Source organism: Xiphias gladius, chromosome 14, assembly GCF_016859285.1.
Source record: "Xiphias gladius isolate SHS-SW01 ecotype Sanya breed wild chromosome 14, ASM1685928v1, whole genome shotgun sequence".
Lineage (NCBI taxonomy): Eukaryota > Metazoa > Chordata > Actinopteri > Istiophoriformes > Xiphiidae > Xiphias > Xiphias gladius.
In genome coordinates this window covers 13,319,034-13,336,999 of record NC_053413.1, presented here as the reverse complement: position 1 = coordinate 13,336,999, position 17,966 = coordinate 13,319,034, and the positions used below count along the sequence as shown (strand labels likewise).

The 17,966-nt window shown below is 40.7% G+C and overlaps 1 protein-coding gene across 3 annotated transcripts in view; it reads left to right on the top strand.

The window, feature by feature from the left end:
• Positions 1 to 4,937: 4,937 nt before the first annotated feature.
• kcnab1b (potassium voltage-gated channel, shaker-related subfamily, beta member 1 b) overlaps positions 4,938 to 17,966 on the top strand; it is a 37,192-nt gene continuing 24,163 nt past the window's right edge. The window contains exons 1-3 of one of the 3 annotated variants that reach the window (XM_040143251.1): positions 5,126 to 5,194; positions 9,893 to 10,180; positions 11,008 to 11,568. In XM_040143251.1, the coding sequence (XP_039999185.1) occupies positions 11,354 to 11,568 (215 nt within the window). In that variant the 5' untranslated portion in view covers positions 5,126 to 5,194; positions 9,893 to 10,180; positions 11,008 to 11,353. Of the gene's footprint in view, positions 5,195 to 9,892; positions 10,181 to 11,007; positions 11,569 to 17,966 lie in introns of all 3 variants that reach the window. The other 2 variants (XM_040143252.1, XM_040143250.1) reach the window with 2 other exon arrangements.

Sequence of the window (17,966 nt, the reverse complement as noted above, 5' to 3'; positions counted from 1 at the left end):
TTTGTTTTTTTAGTTCTGCGCTTACACCACCATTCAAAAAAACACACATCAGTACCTCAGTCTGTTGCTGATTCACACGTTTTCATTCATATCTCAGTAACCACTTATTTTCAAGTTGCAAGTTGTCCGTGTTGACCCAGCAGACATGGAGTAGCATTAGCATTCATCTGGAAACATATTTGTGTCCACCTGATGAATCTAAATCCAATATTCACTCTTGTTTTAGCTCTGTTTTAGCTCAGCCAATTCCTGGGGGAAATATCTTTGCTGCTTAACGCTCCACTATGCATTAAGCATAGTGGAAAAATATTTTAGCTGACATTAATACATGTAAGCTAAAAGCAATTTTCCATTCAACTGATACTCTGCAACGTTTAACCAGTTTAGTCTAAAGCGTCCATGCTTGTAATCTGTGCTACATGAGCATTTTGTTGTTTGCAAATCTATCAACCACAGCTCACTGATAAACTGAGCTTTTTAGTGTATGGGGAAAAGGAAGGGTGGATGATAGGGCACTTCCTGTGTTGCAGTGACTTCACCTCAGATCTATGAAATGTTGAAGCAGATACACAGTTCCTCTCAACCACGTAAAAATAAATTGTTTGCATTGGCACAGCCACAGACCTTTTCTTATTTACTACCTGAGCCGAACCTCACACACTTTAGGAAAAAATATCAACATTAGAATGAAAATTTGATAAAAAATGGAGAACAGGCACAGAGCCGGAAAAGGGATGAATAGATGTCACTTGTGTGGCTGTGCATGCAGTGGCTCCATGTGATCGGGTTTGAGCAAAGAAGCAGGATCACATGGCACTAATTTACAGTAGTTGTTGTGGCTGGTTATCTATGAGCTGTTCGGACAGAGAGCCTGAGAAAGAAATGGTAACATTCAAAGAGATCATCTAATGTCCCTCTAAACACTGCCACCTTCCAGCCACTGCAGAAACCTCCTCCTATAACACCTTCTGTTTAAACTTTTCACCATGGATTCAAGAAAGGCTTTTATGTCTTTATTGTTGTTATAAAACTGAAATACATGAACTCAAACCAGTGTCACAGCTGACAACACCCACACTCAGTCTGGCCCCGGCAGTGAGAATGGGTTTCCCCAGTGAGAAAAAGTGGACGCAAGAAAGTCTTCCTTCATCGTATGTCTTGTATGCAGCTAAAGTTTGACTTTATATTAGCACCTGTATTCACAGATGATGTAGCTGTGCAGGGAAAAAAGAGCTTACTACTTCAGAGAAGATTAAGTTTAGAGGGATTTCGGCTGACTTTTAAAGACAGTGATGCAGTGGGGATTTTGCTGATAAACATATGGGAGGTCAAATAGGCTCATACATTGACCCATCACTTACTTCAGCTTCTCTGGACATAATTTATCATCACTAGACCAATGGGGCTGCGACTGATGAAGAATGGAGTGCAGATGGTTACTGTGTTCAGTCGTGCAGATTGAGGCCATTAAGAGACCGCAACAAACGGCATGACTCAACAATGTGAAGAGGGAGACCAGGTGTACATGAGACTCCGGCCAAACATCTGGATTTTTGATAATGAAAATAACCACAGCACCTTCAGTGGCCATTTGTTATTCACTCTGTAAGTGAAATGAAGTTCAGATAAGTATGGCTAAAAAAAGAAAAACAGTTTAGTGAGTATGGAGAACAATCTTTAGACAAAGCAAATAAAAAAAGAAGGCTCAATGATACCTACACAAAGGCAGAATGAAAACCTATAGCTTACTATATGCTCTTACCTTGAACCTCCCTACTCAGATCCTCTAAACGTTTCTGTGTTTTTCATTTTGGCCTCCATTTCTCTTTAGATGCAAACAAGTTGGTAACACCAACAATGAACTGATCCTACTAACAAGTACTTTGCTTTCAGCCAAGGGCTGATGTAATGTATTCTCCTGTGCAACAGACCTCCATCGTTGTCCAACAACTAAGTTGCAACATTACAATGAATATGGACACTGCAGTTTATCTTGAGTCATACCCACATACCCCATACTGCTGCAGTAAATGCTCACTACAACACAACATGTGCATTTATCCACAGTTGAAAACTGTAGTCACTAAACATACTACTCTGTAATGTTTGATAAAAAGACAGAGGCTGTAATTTGACATGGCAGCCATTTGAGCTAAATTTAACATCAGTATGCTATTATGCTCAAATGTTGTTTTGATGATGTTTAGCAGGTATAATGTTTACCATGTTTAACATCTTAGTGTATCAGCATGCTAAAAATTGCCAATTAGTACTAAATAAAAGGTACATGTGAGGTTGATGAATATGAGGAGGTGATACAAAAACATTTTCAACATTTAACTGTATGGAATGTGTTTAGCCTTATCTGTGTTGGTTTTGTAAGCTGCCTGTGCAGTTGTCTGTTTATGAATGTTTCTTGTTCGCTCTTGAAAAAGAGATTTCAATTTCAATGAGACTACCTGATTGAATCAAGTTTAATAGAGCAAAGTTTTCAGTGGCGCCACATTAATGTATTACATGAATTACAAGGTGATGGCAAAACAAATAAGGGAAAAAAAACTGCTCCTACCTTTGGTCTCTTGCCTCAGCTGCTTGAACAGTTTTTCATTGTTTGACGTTTTGGCGTCCAGTTCCTTTATTCTCTGCTCACAGGGCCAAGCAGGGAGGATGCTGGAAACCTCCGGGAACAGCAGATAATGGAGGCATAAAGCCAACAGAGCCACTGAGGTCTTCATCTTTGAATAACTTGTGTTCGTCTTTATCAGCTCAACCACTATGTTTTGCTCTATCAACAAAGCTACTGTATATATACCACCCCAATGAGGAAATGCCCTCACCTATTTCTCTTAGATTCACTCATGATCACTTGCAAAAAAATTTATATAAAGAGCATATTATTTGAAGACCTTTCTCTTGCCCCTGTGTCTATTAAACCTTTACAATTTAGCCAATTTATTGGTGGTGTTTTGTGATATTTTCAAGACAAGGTAGAACAAAAAACGACATAAAGCAAAACAATAAGCAAAATGAGAGTGTGCAAGGAAGATAGAACTGCACATGATTACAGATCAATGTCTGCTGCAAACCAAGAGTGAACTCTAACAATGCTGATCTGTGAAAGCAAGTTAAGGCATTTGCACATGATTGACCACAGTGTTATTCCGCTGCGAGGGTCTGATTTTTTCTAGCAGCATTGCCTTGCTGCCTGCAAGAGTCTGATTGTGAACAAGTGTGGATGAGTCACTCTGGTCTTAGAGGGAAGAGTGAAGAAAAGACCTCACATATCCAGGGACTGAAATAGACTAAATGCTCTGCGTCTGCCTCTCACACTGCACACTGAGTGGGAGGACACAGCAGACACACAGAGGTGCTCACAGCTCCCCCACGTTAATCCAACATCTTTTCTCCATTTTCAACCTTTATACTCGTACACTTAGGCCCGTGAATGAGTGATGGATATGTGTGTTAGTTGGTTAGTGTGTGTGTGTGTGTGTGTGTGTGTGTGTGTGTGTGTGTGTGTGTGTGTGTGAGCATGCACATCTACTTCCATCTTCATGATTGTCTCGGGAAAGCGGCATCTTCCTCCATGTGCAAAATGTACAAATGTAACTTAATAAGATTTTAGGCTCTTCAGGTTTGATATCTTCCTGGTCCACAAGAGGGCAGGCAGGTACAACTAACCACGTCAATTCATACTCAAGATATAGTGTGTGTACATGTATTTTATACTAATATATTTACATTTTAGGATAACTGTAAAACTATTTTAACACATTTACCACAATAAATGACCTCTACCAGTCCCTTACTCTCAAATAATGCAGATAAATCATAAAAGCTGTAATGCATTCATAGTACAAAACAAATGTTACCAAACATTAAATAAGGTTGTAAAGAAAATCTTATTATGTTTTTGACGTTTAAAGACTTGCTCCTAGAAGGTTGGCTGCAAAACTATTTAACATATATTTTTGATTATAGTAGTTATTATTATTGAATGATGATAATGCACTTAAACCAAGAAGCACAAAGAATATTCTGGATAAAGGCGAGTAAATTTCAATAACAAGACATAGGGTTACATGAAAACATGACCTTAAAGTAATTTAAATCAAAGATTGGACACAGACAAAAACTATCAATAAGAGATCCATACAGCAGGTAAAGCAGTAAAATATATTCATAGGTGTTGATTTTTTGCCCAAAGTCGCAGCTCTATGAGGACTTTTAGGACAGTAAAGAGTTAAAAGTTTGAAAAAAAATGAACTGATATATATACATCTTGTTCACATACCTGTTGTCATTTAATCATTTGCTTTAAGGAAATGTTACCAGTCTAGATGGATCACATTTTGTTTCTCTGCGGCAACTTCGATTTGCTGTACATGCAACAGATGCATCAAGAAGATATTTCTGACAAGTAGACAGAAATATCCCTCCGGCTTTGTTCAGCTTGCCTGACAGACAAGCAGGCTTCTCTAGCTGGAGCCAGCAGCAGCTCAAACAAAAGCTGCCTTTGTCTTCCAATTTGTCAGTCATCTAAGAATAAAATTGACATCACAGGTATGGCACACAGAGATGGTTCTGGCTGCCCAGCTGTTATCTCCTCTGATACTGTTGGCGTGTTCATTTTATTTGTGTATGTCTGTGTCTGTTTGTGTTGGCTTTGTCTATGCACCTGTGTACTTTGTTTGATATATCTTTGGAAATTGTGTTGTTACTTTAAATCACTCGGTTTGGCCCTAGGCATGACAAAAACCCTTCAGCAAACCATCATGGATATCCTCTGTGGTCCCACATGACCGGCATTGCATTGCGCTGACATGGAGATGTTTTTAGTCCAGATTCCCTCCACAGGACGACTAAATATATTGAAAGAGATTTGCTAACAAAAGAAAGTGTCCCATCAGCCTGTGAGAGATAAGGTTGATCCAAACATGTATCTCAAGGCAGCCTGTAGTGAGATCCCCGTGCCCAGGCAGAGAGGGGGGCCGAGGCTGGATCGCTGCCCCAGTTCCATCCAGCAGAGGCAGGTGGCAGGAACCAGGGTGTACCCCTCAAGCCCCACCAGCTGCCTTCCAGGAAGCTTCGAAGCAAGCAGACCTCAAGAGCAGCAGAGTTTGGAGGAGCTTCTTCATGTACACAGCCACTTTTTTCAGGCATCTGCCAAACCTAGTGCCACCATGGTCTACAGGTAGGACGTTATGCTCTGAGGAAGGGTGCATATACTTAAAAGTCCAAATAGATTTAATTCATTAAGAGGAATTATTTAAATGCTGTAAATTTAGGCCATACAGCATTTTCTTATATGGTGATAGAGAGCTTGTACGGGGGGATTTACAGCACACACGTTTACATTACTTACACTCTACATTATATGGGGTTATCATGTTGATTCTGCAACTGTCTTTGATATTCTCAAGTAAATGTGAATTTAGTCTAAGCCCAATCAGGGTAAACAACAGCCTGTTTGTCAATTCTCTCCAGTTTGTAGCATTTATAAACCACAGGAAGTAAGGATTAATGTTTTCCTCTGCTCAGCAGGGCCCTAGCCCTTTTAAATACCTAAAGCTTTCATCATCTCCTGATAAGGAAGAGTGTGTCGTAGCACAGCCAGACCCAGCAATAATACCCCTCCGTAATTAGACTTGACGTTTAAAGCACATGAGGCCACCATCAGACATACTGCAATGTCTTCAGTGGCAGGTTTCAGTGTTGTGGAAAGACTGAGGATTGGACTAAGTAATGAAGTAAAGGCCTAATGTTTGAGTCCAATGATCTTTTTCTCTTCCTGGGATCACAGTATATTGAATATGACACCAAATCCATATTCTATCTCGTATGACTGTGTATATGTATGTGTGTGTGTCTGTGTGTGTGTGTATTTGTGTAGCAGTTAGAGCAATAAGTTTACTGTGTATTTGGATTGTACCTTGACTGCACATCAAGAGCATTAAATTTTTTTTTTTTATAAAGTCTTACGATGGTCACTTGTTTAAAGAATATATTGACATTTAAGAAAATACACTTATTTTCTTTCTTGCCTGGAGTTAGATGTGAGTATTTAACCATTTTCAGGGTCTTTACACTAAATATCAAGCAGCAGTGAGGAGACTGTTAGCTTAATTTAGCATAAAGACTGGAAGCAGGGGGAAAAAGCTAGTCAGGCTCTGTCCAAATTTACTAAAGGAAATCTGCCTACACCAAGCAGTACCCCAGTAAATGTTAATAATGAACATATTATATATCATTTGTTTAATCCTCTCAGAAACCAAAGTGTTTGATGCAGGCTAACTGTTTCCCCCTGTTCCTAGTCTTTGAGCTATGTAGCTTCATATTTAGCATACAGGCACAAGAATGGTATCAATTTTATCATTTCACTCTCGGCAAGAAAGCAAGTAATTGTGTAAAACAAAACGTCAAACTTTTTCTTCAACATACTGTATGTAGTTTGTTTTATCTGTACAAAAAACAAAGTTTGTGGTTGTACTGGGGATACTGGACTATTGCTTGGCCGTGCATTGTAGCTTCCTTGCCATGTGTTTGCGTGTGTATCAAGCAAACAAGGTATAACGTGTTAATTACTGAGCATTAGAGATGCTGGTAGGCAGATTTTGCTATCTCTGGATGGAGTCAGGATAACTCTTTCCGCCTGTTTCCAGTCTTTATTGCAAGGCTAAGCTAACCAACTGCTGGCTAGCTTCAGATTTAGTGCACAGACTTGAGAGAGGCATCAATCTTCTCATCTCAGCAGAAAAGTGAAAAAGCACATTTTACAAAAAGTCAAACTATTTCTTTAATAGTAAACCTTTGCTTTACTGTAGCAACCCGAAAGTTCATTTGTACAGATAACTTTATATGTGCATTGCACATGACACTGTTAAAAATGTAATTAGTTAAATGTACTATTTAAGTGTTCCTTTTTAAACAAATATACGTGTTTCCTCAAAATTTTGTTTCAATAAAATTCCAAAGAGAGCTTGTAAGCTACTTATCCTGAGGCCTTAAATTCTGCAGGTACACAAGCATTTCATCAATACTGAATCTATGAACCACTGAGTGCTTCACCATTAGATATAAATGGTTCTGCATCCACTTCAGTTTCCCCGCCATGAGGCCAAATGCCTGCTGGGCAGACACATAAGGTCACTAGGCATCTCTAGGAGCTGTCACAATAAAGATGTCAGCTTTCATCAGTGTCAAGGAATGCTTTGCATTCAAACTAAGATAAGGTTATGCCAGACGCGGGCCTGATAATGATGCTAATAGAGGGGATTATAGTTATGGGATGATGATGGTGATGATGATGATGTTGTGATAATATAAACTGATGACAAAACTGATGGCTGTAGTGCTGATGATGAAGGACGGTAATTTCCTTATGATGATGATGATGATGATGAAGACGATGATGACGGTCTTGCATTTTCATTCAAAACCTCATATCGTCAGATTCAGAGTCAAGCTTCTTAATCAGTATTTCAAGCATGTTTGCTGGCCCAGAGTGAGATTTGTAGCGCTTAATAACGGTGACAATTATGTCTACACGGAGTCAGTATAACCCTATTAGGGCAGATAAAACAACCTCTTCTTCCTCTGTGGTATCGTACACTCAGTGCATCACAATGACTTGCACTCCTGGTCTAATCTGCAGCATAGGGAAAAGACTATGGACTTGCAGTGAGAGAGAGAGAGAGATTGAAAGTCCTGATTTAAATGGTGATTTAAAGAGAAATGTGAGAGGGGGACAAGAGAAAGGAGATAACAGAAAGACAGAAAATGTCAGGAGAAAAGGGAATGCAGGGGCAAATACATAGAGAATGAAGTAATCGAGCAGAGAGAGAGTGGGACCGCTGCAGCAGTGACATCACAGACAGCTTGGAAAGGTTTCCCCCCTCATTATCTCTCATTTACTCTACAGGACGTTTGTGCTGATAAGGAAAACTAGCTATCAGATGCTGAATAGCCTGTTGAACAACACAGTAAAACGTGAAAAACAAAAATCTTGTAGTCAAGCAGCAGACTGTTTACAGGGCTGTAATTACAGTATGTGACATGGAATCTAACATTCCTGAGGGCTTTGTTTAAAAAATAGTGGTTACTATGAGAAAGGAAAATCGCTGTTCTCTGTATAAATAGATGCAGTATTTTGGTGATACACAGGCAGTGCTACCAAGCTATGTTGATAGATGTTCCAAACTGTGGGAAATCCGGGGTTAGGTTACTGGATATGGATTTCTCACTCTCCTCAGTGCAGCGTCACGGTCCCTCATCTATTTCAACAAACTAACCGTATGGAGTTTTGTGTTTCGGCAACAAAGTCTCAGAGCTCTATTATAGATTCTTACCAGAGCAATTAAGGCAGAGTGGTTTGCCTCAGGGTAACGGTGTTGTCACCCGTTGCGGATTCCAGCCGAGAATCTAACAGTTCTAGTTGACACTTTTGACTGACACACTTTTAAATGGGATCGACAGGGAGGAAGCTGTAGCCTTGGAGGTGCTGGTGACATTAGAGGGATGTTTGAAACCCTGTCCAACAGCGCAGTTACCGCTCCACAGCGTCGTAGAACGACATGATCAAGCCTAAACACGGTTTGCTGGCAGGTGTAGAGGCTGTAAAAGATGTGGGAATGACTGCACACCAAAATGACTTTTTCAGTTTTTCTTAAAGGCTGTGCAATTTAAAGGGTCACGCTACTGATTTTACACATCAAGATCAGTTCTCTTGTCACAAGGAGTACTATTCACACTGTGAAAAATGTTGTATAATGATAATAATTTTCTGAAAAATTGCAAAAAGGAGCTTATTGATGGTAATTTCTGCTTGATCTTTGAGTCTTAAATCCTTAACTGAAAGCCTGTGTTAATAATTGGGGGCAGGAGTTTGAATGATGTAGGCATTTAAACAGGCAAGGTTTTTATACAATCTGACTGACCGTCCTGAGCACTTCCACCTCCTGACCCAGAAGCCGACAGCGGCATGAATAAAGATGGGTCCTGCCGAACTTACTTTTACCAGTCTCTTCTGTTATCAAATGCAATAACAAGGATATAAATAAAACTGTGTTGGCCTGGAGGTTTCTGGATGCTCAATCAACCATGAAATCCTGCATTGTCACATTGCTGCTCAGTGGGGGAGGAAAGTAAGACGCTGCAGTGCCTGAACACTGGTTAATGCTTTATTTCATTGTGCCACTTCAACTGATTTGTTATTTAACAGCTGCTCTGAGATGTCAGTGTCAGAGGAGGTCTCTCTGGGTTCTTCTTTCAGCCTGAAATGAAGTATCGCCCGTAACTTTTCACAGTACATAACAGAAAGTGCTTTGGCTTTATGTCATGGGTCATAGATTGGAAGTGAGTACTTTTTACATGATCACAAAGGTTACTGCAGTAAAAAGAGGGCGTGCACCATAATGGCAGACAACAGAAAGAGGGGGTAGCAAGTAAAATGTCTCATAAGTCGTCCACAGTCAAGTGAAGCGTGCCTGCGATGTTCACATAGGTTACTGTAATCAACCACAAAATGTCACCTTAACTTCCTGCCTGAGGTGGATTTTTTCAAGTGAATGAACACACACAAATCAACTCACGTTAACTCAGCTGACTTGATTTCCATTCACAATATACCTCTATCTCTCTTCCTCTCTCTCTGAGTGTGTGGCGCCATAGTGAAAAAACACTGCAGTTCTTTCAGCCAGTCAGTCAGAGCCAGTTGCCTATACACATGGTCTCTCTCCCCTCACTCAGCGGTTGGCTCACTCTCTCTATGCTCAACACGCGCTGCTCATCGCCTCCTCACTGCATCTGTCCTCTTCTCTCTGAAATGAGGTACTATGCATCCTCCTCTCTCGTCCTCCTCCTCCTCCTCTCCGCTTGTCCTTCACCATTCCAGGTTCCCTTTATCAACCAGAGCATTCTTGCTGCAAAGCCGGGAACCATAAAAGCTGTGTTACTTCCTTGAGGACTTTGGAGACGGGACAAGGCTGTCTGCCGGGTCTGAGGACAGCTGCTGGAAACGCTGCTGCTGCTGCTGCTTCTGTTGGCATGCGGATCTTTGCGGGACCTCTGCTTGCTGTGTAAAACCGCTTCATTTCTCTAAAAGTTGCAGGAGGACACACATCAATCAAGAATCTCATCCTGCCTCATCCTTGTTTCTCAGACAGTGCTGACATCTCACAGTGTAAGAACACCTGTATCCATTAAGATTTGGGTTGTGTGTGTGTATGTGTGTTGTAACTGGAGGCAAATGTGGCAGCTGTTTGCCAGAGAAGATTTGTGAGTGAACAGTATCTATTTTTGTGTGAAAGCATGACCTTATTTTAAAGATTTCTGACAGGAGTGACAGGGTGACTGTTATTATGTGTGTGTAAAGTGTTGGAAGCACAGTGTGGTGGTGCAGTGTTACTCTCTTCACTCCAGGTGTTTGACTAAAAGGCTTAGCTGCAGTTTGAGGGCAAGAAAGACTCCCCAGATACCCATAACTCCCTGACAGAACCTCTTAGACACCCTTAAGAGAAACACATTAAAAGAGGCGGTAGAGACAGACTTTGTAAACAGAAATAGACGGATCAGAAACAAGCAAGAGACTGAATTAGAGTTCAAAAAGTGGAAAATACATAGGATAAGGAAAGTGGGGTAAAACAGGACAGAAAGAAAGAGTAAAGTGAGATAGAAAGAGAAGAAAAACTAGGGCAGAATTACTCTCGTTCTTCATATTGCCACAGCGAAGCAGCTTAGAGATGTGAGCAAAAGGCATTAAACTGGAGAAAACAACATTTACAAATAAAATACAAAGAGGTTTCACTGGTTTTTCAAAGGTCAGTCTTCTTTCTGGTTTAGCAGTACATTGCTCCTCTTCTAGTCACAATTTTAACCCTCCTTCCTCTAACCCTCTTCGACACACACATCTGCATTCCCTCTTTTCATTGGGCGACTCTTTAAGCGACTCATTCAGTTCCTATTCTCCTCCATCCTTCTCCCTCCATCTCCATCCTCTCATATTTTCAGGTGGTGTCAGACAAGCTCTGGATCCCCGTGTCAGCTCCTCACACACTGACCAGGACTGCGCTGCTGCTTTGTCCAATTTTGACGTAACCTCAGTTTGAGATTCTTCTTCCTAAAGGAACTGAACAGCCTCATGCTCCCATCATTCCTGCCTGTGATTTCCATATGAGATTCAGCAGCACCAGGGAGAACTGGCCTGGACCAATGACTTTCGACTTAACATAAAAACAAAAAGGATAAAGCCAAACAAGTTCCAGGGACAGAAAAAAAAAAGACTGTTAAGTACTTTAAGGACACAAACAAAGCCTTGGTTGTCTTGGAGCAGCTTTTGTGGACTTTGCCTAAAGCCATGCAGGTGTCCTTTGCATGTACAGACCACGGGCTGAAGGCCCCGCGTAACGGCGAGCACAGCAAGCAGAACGCCACCAGCCCCAACACAGCCAGCCAGGCCCGGGCCCGCTTCCGCACCGTGGCCCTGATAGCTCGCAGCCTGGGCTCCTTCACCCACCGCTACCACCACAACCTCAAGGAGTCCACCGCCAAGCTCACCGGCATGAAGTACCGGTATGTAGACTGACGTGATGATGGAGACTGTGTGAGAGAGTAGAGTGATGAAGATAGGGGTGTGTTTAGTCTACTCAGCTTAGTTTTCGCTCCTCTGCCCAGTTCATGCTGCGAAAACCTGCCACAACTCAACAGGTTAGTTCAAATGAAAAGAGAGACTACATGAATTAAAAGAGCCCTGATGGAGACAATGAAGATATATGAGCGCTGACAGGTGATGAGTGGGATGCTGTGTGAGTGTCATCTTGATTATGTGCTGAAAGAAACAGACATTTTTCCAAGATCCAGATTTATCGTCAACTTAATATAATAATTCCAAATTGATATTGCCTGTAGAGAACTAGGATCAGTTTATGTTGTTTGGAGTTTCAGATATGAAAATGTAAATCCAATCGCTTAAAAGCGCAATTTGTAGAAAGATACTTTGGAGTGGCATTGAATAATGAAAATATAGAAAAGATAATGCTCTTCAAGCACACAGAAAATTTATATTGAAAGTTTTTTCTTTAATGAGGCATATCGGTTTAAAACTTAGACCGGTTTCAACCTCGAAGAGTCTTCCTCATGGCCAAGGTGATAAAAATACACCGATTACACCTGGCACTCAATAGAGACAATACACTCAAATTATTCCATGACATTATGAAATGACCAACAAATACAAAGAAAACACCTGTCACAAAGATGTTACCATACTAATATCACCAAAACAAGATAAATGAACCTTAATAACCATATAAATCACACAATTTGATGCAGTCCCACCAATACGTACAAGATAAAAGGTTTAATTTGAGATTCTGACTGTGAAGCTGACCAAAAAAGTCGTGCCAGCTCATTGAACTGACAAAATCTTTCTATAAATGACAAACGTGGGCGTACAAGTGACGCTGCGGTACAGTGCGTCTACCATAGGGTACAGTATGAGAAAATTAAAGTAGACAAGATATGGCTTATAATCAAATCAATCAGGATGACCTTAACTGTAAGAAACATGTTTAATATAATAAGAATAATATCATCATTACTGGTAGGAGCAGTAGTAGTATTGAGTTGCATTTCTTTATATTTTCTTTCAGACCAATTAAACTCAGTCAAACAATCAAACTTTATTTGTATAGCTATTTTCTCACAGCGTAGTGCAATTCAAAGTAATTTACAAATGACGAGTTGATTAGAGGCAAATGCACACAAGAAATAGAAATTATATAAGTAAAATAGTATTACCAATGAAATAGCATAAAAAATAATGAAATATAGCCAACATTACGGTAAAGTGCCTTCCGAATAACCATATAAATCACACCTCACTGTATCAACCCTGAGTTTACTCTCTCATGAGTTTGTTCAATACAACCAGCATCAGTTTAGGACTCCAACTGGTCCGTCTGAAGCGCTGAATAACTGGCCGCGATCATATATTACAGTCTGGAGAGTGTGACAGTAAAGCCGAGCTGTGCCGTGCAGTAGATCTCTCCTTGTGTTTCAACAACAATGCTCTCTTATCTCAGTGAGCGGGCTCTTAAACCAGACCGCAGGAGCAAAATAGTAGCGTCCACCTCACACTGTTAACTGACTGGAGAGGGTGACATCACCTCCTACAGTGTCAGGATCAAGAGAAACAAAGAGATAGAGGATGAGAGAAAGAGGGGATGATGGGAAAAGAATCGAGGAAATGAAAAAATAAAGAACAAAAAGGAAAAGAAAAAATCAGAGTTTGAATGAAAGAGAAAATTGGGGCACTCAGGTCAGTTCACAGAAAAGAGGCAATTAACAGAATCCGGGCAGATTGGAAGTGGAGCAGCTTAATGTGATAAGTGTCTGCTTGTCACACAATCTCATCTTGTTTCCATAACAACATTGAAATGGCCACCTTCAAACTCTTCCCAGCAGCAAACAAGCCCGATGACTCCATTGTGCTAATTGGTTCAGCTTTTGCAAAGGCATTTTTTTTCTATTTAGCATAAAAATTGATTCTAGTGCATTTTTCAATTCTTCATCGTAATTAAAGGAAACAGTTAGAGATACAATCAGCAAAGGAGCCAAATTGATTGTTTCACTGTTGCTTATACTTTCCTGATGCATAGTGTGTGGCTTCTAAAATGTGTCTGTTGTTTCTTTTTTGGTTTGAAGCATGAGGATTGGCTCGTTCTTGTAGCTCCCTCTAAAAACAGGTGGAGGATGTTAGCAGTACAGCTTTCTCCAAGCCCTCAGCAAATCCCCTATTTTCACAACAGAGAAGCAAATATTGGAAATCTCATCCGCCACATCCCCTCTCTGCTCCCTGTTTGTCTGACATTTTCTGTTTCTCTCTCTTTCTGTACTGTATCCATCTCTCCCCTCATTTTTACCAAACCTCTGACTCAAAAGCTGTCGGGTTAAAGTGGATACTTGTATTGCTTTGGACGCCATCTGACAGGGAACCTTTTTCTTTTGAACTGATCCACAATTAAATCTGTGCTGTATAAAATCTTGCATTACACGTTGCATTACATACATGAGTGCATGTGTGTGAACTTGACGTGTGTGCCGCTGAGGCTCCACACTGAGAAAAACTGAGGGCGTAGCAAGTTGAAGCAGAAGATGTAGTGTTCAGAGCGAGCGAGCATAAACTAATAATACCACCATCCACAACATTTTAGTTGTCATGGCGATCCAAATATAGAGTAGCTCTAATTGTGGTGGCCCCTAGTTGCAACCTTCCAAGAATGTTTGACTTCTTCTTGCTCTTCAAATAATAGACAAACCCACAAGCAGCACACATACAGACCAAATATGTGATGTAACAAAACATGCTGCTGTAGTAGGCTTCACAAATTGTGCAGATTACTTCTGGTTCCTGGTAGGGAGCCTGGACTGAAGTTCATAACGGTCATTAGTCAGCAGAAGGCCTTTTGACAGTCCAGGAGGTTCGGGAAAGATTCCGCTTGGTTGCTTCAGAGCTGCGCTGCAGATGGGCATGCAAAAATCCCTTCTGGTGGTTCCTTTGGATGCCGGCTTATCAGTGACAAGCAGGGAAAGAGGCACCCTCTACTGTGTATACGTCTGTGTGTCGACAGTGTGAGTAATGTGTAAAGCAAGCATATAACGCGATTTTTTTGTGCACACAGAAAAACCAGGAAATGTGGTTCTTACTGGTCATTTCAAGGTACTCCACACTTAGTTTTCTTGCACACTTACACACATTTGAGCTGAATCAAGGTTTTGGAGGAAAGAGAGTTTCTGTTCCATTTGTTGGTGTGAAACAACCCCAAAGCCAATGTCAATCTTGCATTCATGGATTACTCTGCTGTGCCTCTGGCTTGATCCTTTTAATTAATAACTCTTTTGAGTCCCTCTATTCAATAAACCAGTGGGCTATCAGACCTTAAAGCAAAAAAATACTGGTCTAAGTGAGTTTTGCTAAACACTATCATTTCTCCTGCATCACCTAAATCATTAATAGCAGAGGATGGATTCCTTCTGCTCAGATCTAAGAAGTCTGACGCTAAAAAAAATTACTGATGACTTGTGTTATAGCATTGCCATAAAATTGGAAAGTAATTTCTTGTTACTGTACGTTAGGAGTTTAACCAGCTCAGTCAAGGACATCTTCATGGTGATAGTTTGGCGTGGAATGCACGGCAGATTTTTCTTTGTGCTATAAATCATTCAGTGGGTTTAGACAAGGTGAATGGATGCTTGTGATTGAGGCCCACACAGGACCTTGCAGTTTTTAGGAGCTGTAGTGAGGACTGATGCGACCTTTTCCTCTGTCTGCTTGTCCACAAAAAGATAACAGTTAGATAATCTGCTGCTGTGGCACTTGTCAGGATGGATGCACGATAAATTACAGTTTGCCTGGCTGTTGCTCTCTGTGTGTTTATAGTTGCGTTTTGTAATGAACTTTTAGTATGTGTGCGCATGTGCGGGTGTGCTTGCTCGACCTCACGAATGTATGCACTCGTAGAGCCCATCGTGCTGCTTTCGCTCAGAGACAGTCCGTTTGGCAGTGTGTATCCAGCTCTTTGAGTTGCTGTTTTTTCCCAGTTTTTCATCATACAACAAGAGTTTTCATCACCCCTGAGTAAAATAGATGCTTTTTATGTTCCCACATTCTTCACTTCAGTTCTTGTCTCAGCCGTTCTGCTGTGATGTGTAGGTCTAATAATGTGAGCCAGGGTGTTGCACAACAGGAGCTCTGTAGCATGGAGCTGCACTCTGCCTGAGGACTTAACGAGCCCTGAAGGATAAGAGCTGCCCAATCTCTCAGGTAAACAGAAGGGATGTTGGCATGGACTCTGCATTCTAATTAAAGGTCACAACTAAAATGTTTTTTTTGTAAGCATAAGGGATTTATAATAGTGCAGCCTTGCAAATGCAATTTTGGCTTTTTCTCTAATTGGAAGTGATGAAACAGAAAAGAAACACTGCTCCATTTGTAAAACAGTTACACTAGTAGAATCAAGTGAAGGTAAATCAGGTTTGTTGTTTCGGCTGAATAAGGCAAAAAAAAAATAAAAAATCAAATAATCAGATACATCTAACCAAGACATCTCTGTGTGTCATCTTCACCTTTCTTTAATCTTCCAGTAAGTTTGTCAGATGTCTCTGAAAACACCAATTTACTACAGAAAGTCTGCTTTAGTTCTGCATCAGGAATTAGGGCTTCAGAAAATACGGTAGTGTGTGGATATTTAAAGTATATTGTCTTTTATTGTAATGCCACCATGGGATTTTATTTTATCATCAGCTTTGGCCTACTATTTTGTTTTGTTTAAATAAATACTAGAAAGCAGTTGTGTAGCGGGATTTCCTCCAGACGGATTTCTGAAATACTTGAAAATGCACATAAAAATTTCAATCTGACTTCTTTATCTCTGCTCATTCCAATGGACAGAAACGGCACCTACAGAGACACTGTGACATACTTTCTATCAGTACTGTTTGAAGCTTTTTCTAGTTATCATGACATTTTTTTCCCACATTGCCGAGCTCTCTCTGAATCAACCTCTTCAGATCTGCCCACGTGTTTTTCAATACAGGATCAACCCACAGGCCACTCATGTGTCAATCACGTGTCTCTGCCTAAAATAAAGTTGTTCTTTGTGAGATTCTCTACCCATCAGTCACTTGGGTTTTCTTTTATGATGTTTAGGTTGTAGCTTCTTGAACAGCCTACCAGAGCACAGTAAAATAACAGTGTGTAAATGCAAAGGAGTGTTTGTGTGATCCTTTGCATACTGCATAAAAATGAAAAAAAAGAATTGAAACAATGTCAACTTCGGCCATGTGGAAAAACAAAGCAGAAAGTCATGTCCAGGCTCTTTCTCCTTATTGCACACAGTCTCACACATATACCACACCAACATGTGCATCGTGCAGGTCCCCTGTAGGGGGCTGGCTGTCATTTCCTATTTCCCATACTGTTCCATATGGAATGCTTTATCTGTAGAGGGCGTTTGATCTGCTCAGACTTGGGGCTTGAACTTGCAACTCTGCAAGCCTCAGTCTGTTGCTAGTGTCTCTTGGTTTCTGCGTCTACTTTTCTCTTCTTTGTAGCACTCTGTCTCCTTCTCTTCTCTGTCTATGAGGCCTATAGGCTTCATCAGGGATTTTTTTCCCCCCAGCAACTCAGCTGCAGCTTTTCTTTCATATTTAATCTATTCATTTTTCCCTCAAAGTGCTTGATATCACTTCCCTACTGTCTCCCCACCCACACAGGCCCTGACTTTGATATATTTAGAATATGACCCACCTTTCTCCCCTGCACTGAATTATTTTGATAACAACATTATGGTTGCCATCAGGAGAGCTGTGGAAACCAAGGAGGTGGGTGTCGTCCAATCCCTCCGCCCATCAAGGTTGCCTTGCGTGGGTTTGCTTAGTCTACGTTAATCCCCAGCGAGTGAGAAGTTTTATCTGTTTACTCACAACCTTGACAAAAGTGTTAGCTGACAAATATTGATTTAAACAATCTAACATCAGGAGATAAATCATGCACCAGTGTGACTTGAGACACATTGCTTTCCAGGAAAAAAAAAAAAAACTCCCACACTGAGAGGCCTTTCTTCCTAAGATTTAAGCACAATATATCAGCCAGATGTTCATTTGATATTTTTATTTCAACTGTGGATCCAATAAGAATAGAAAGGGCTACATACAGTGCAGCTCGCAGGATGTTCATAAGTGGTGACAGGTTTGTGTGAGGGGGCGTCTTCAAATGACTCATTTGTCATTTTACTTCAAGGCTTCTTTTGGGCACCATTCAAGCATGAGGGACCGAGCCACACTCACTGGCTTGCAAAGTTGTTTATGTGCAAGTTTGTAAAGACAAGTTGTCCTTTCCTTAGTGTTGTTATTTTACTATTTACAAGATAATACTGGCAGCACTATTTTTTCCTCTCTGTCTCCTACAC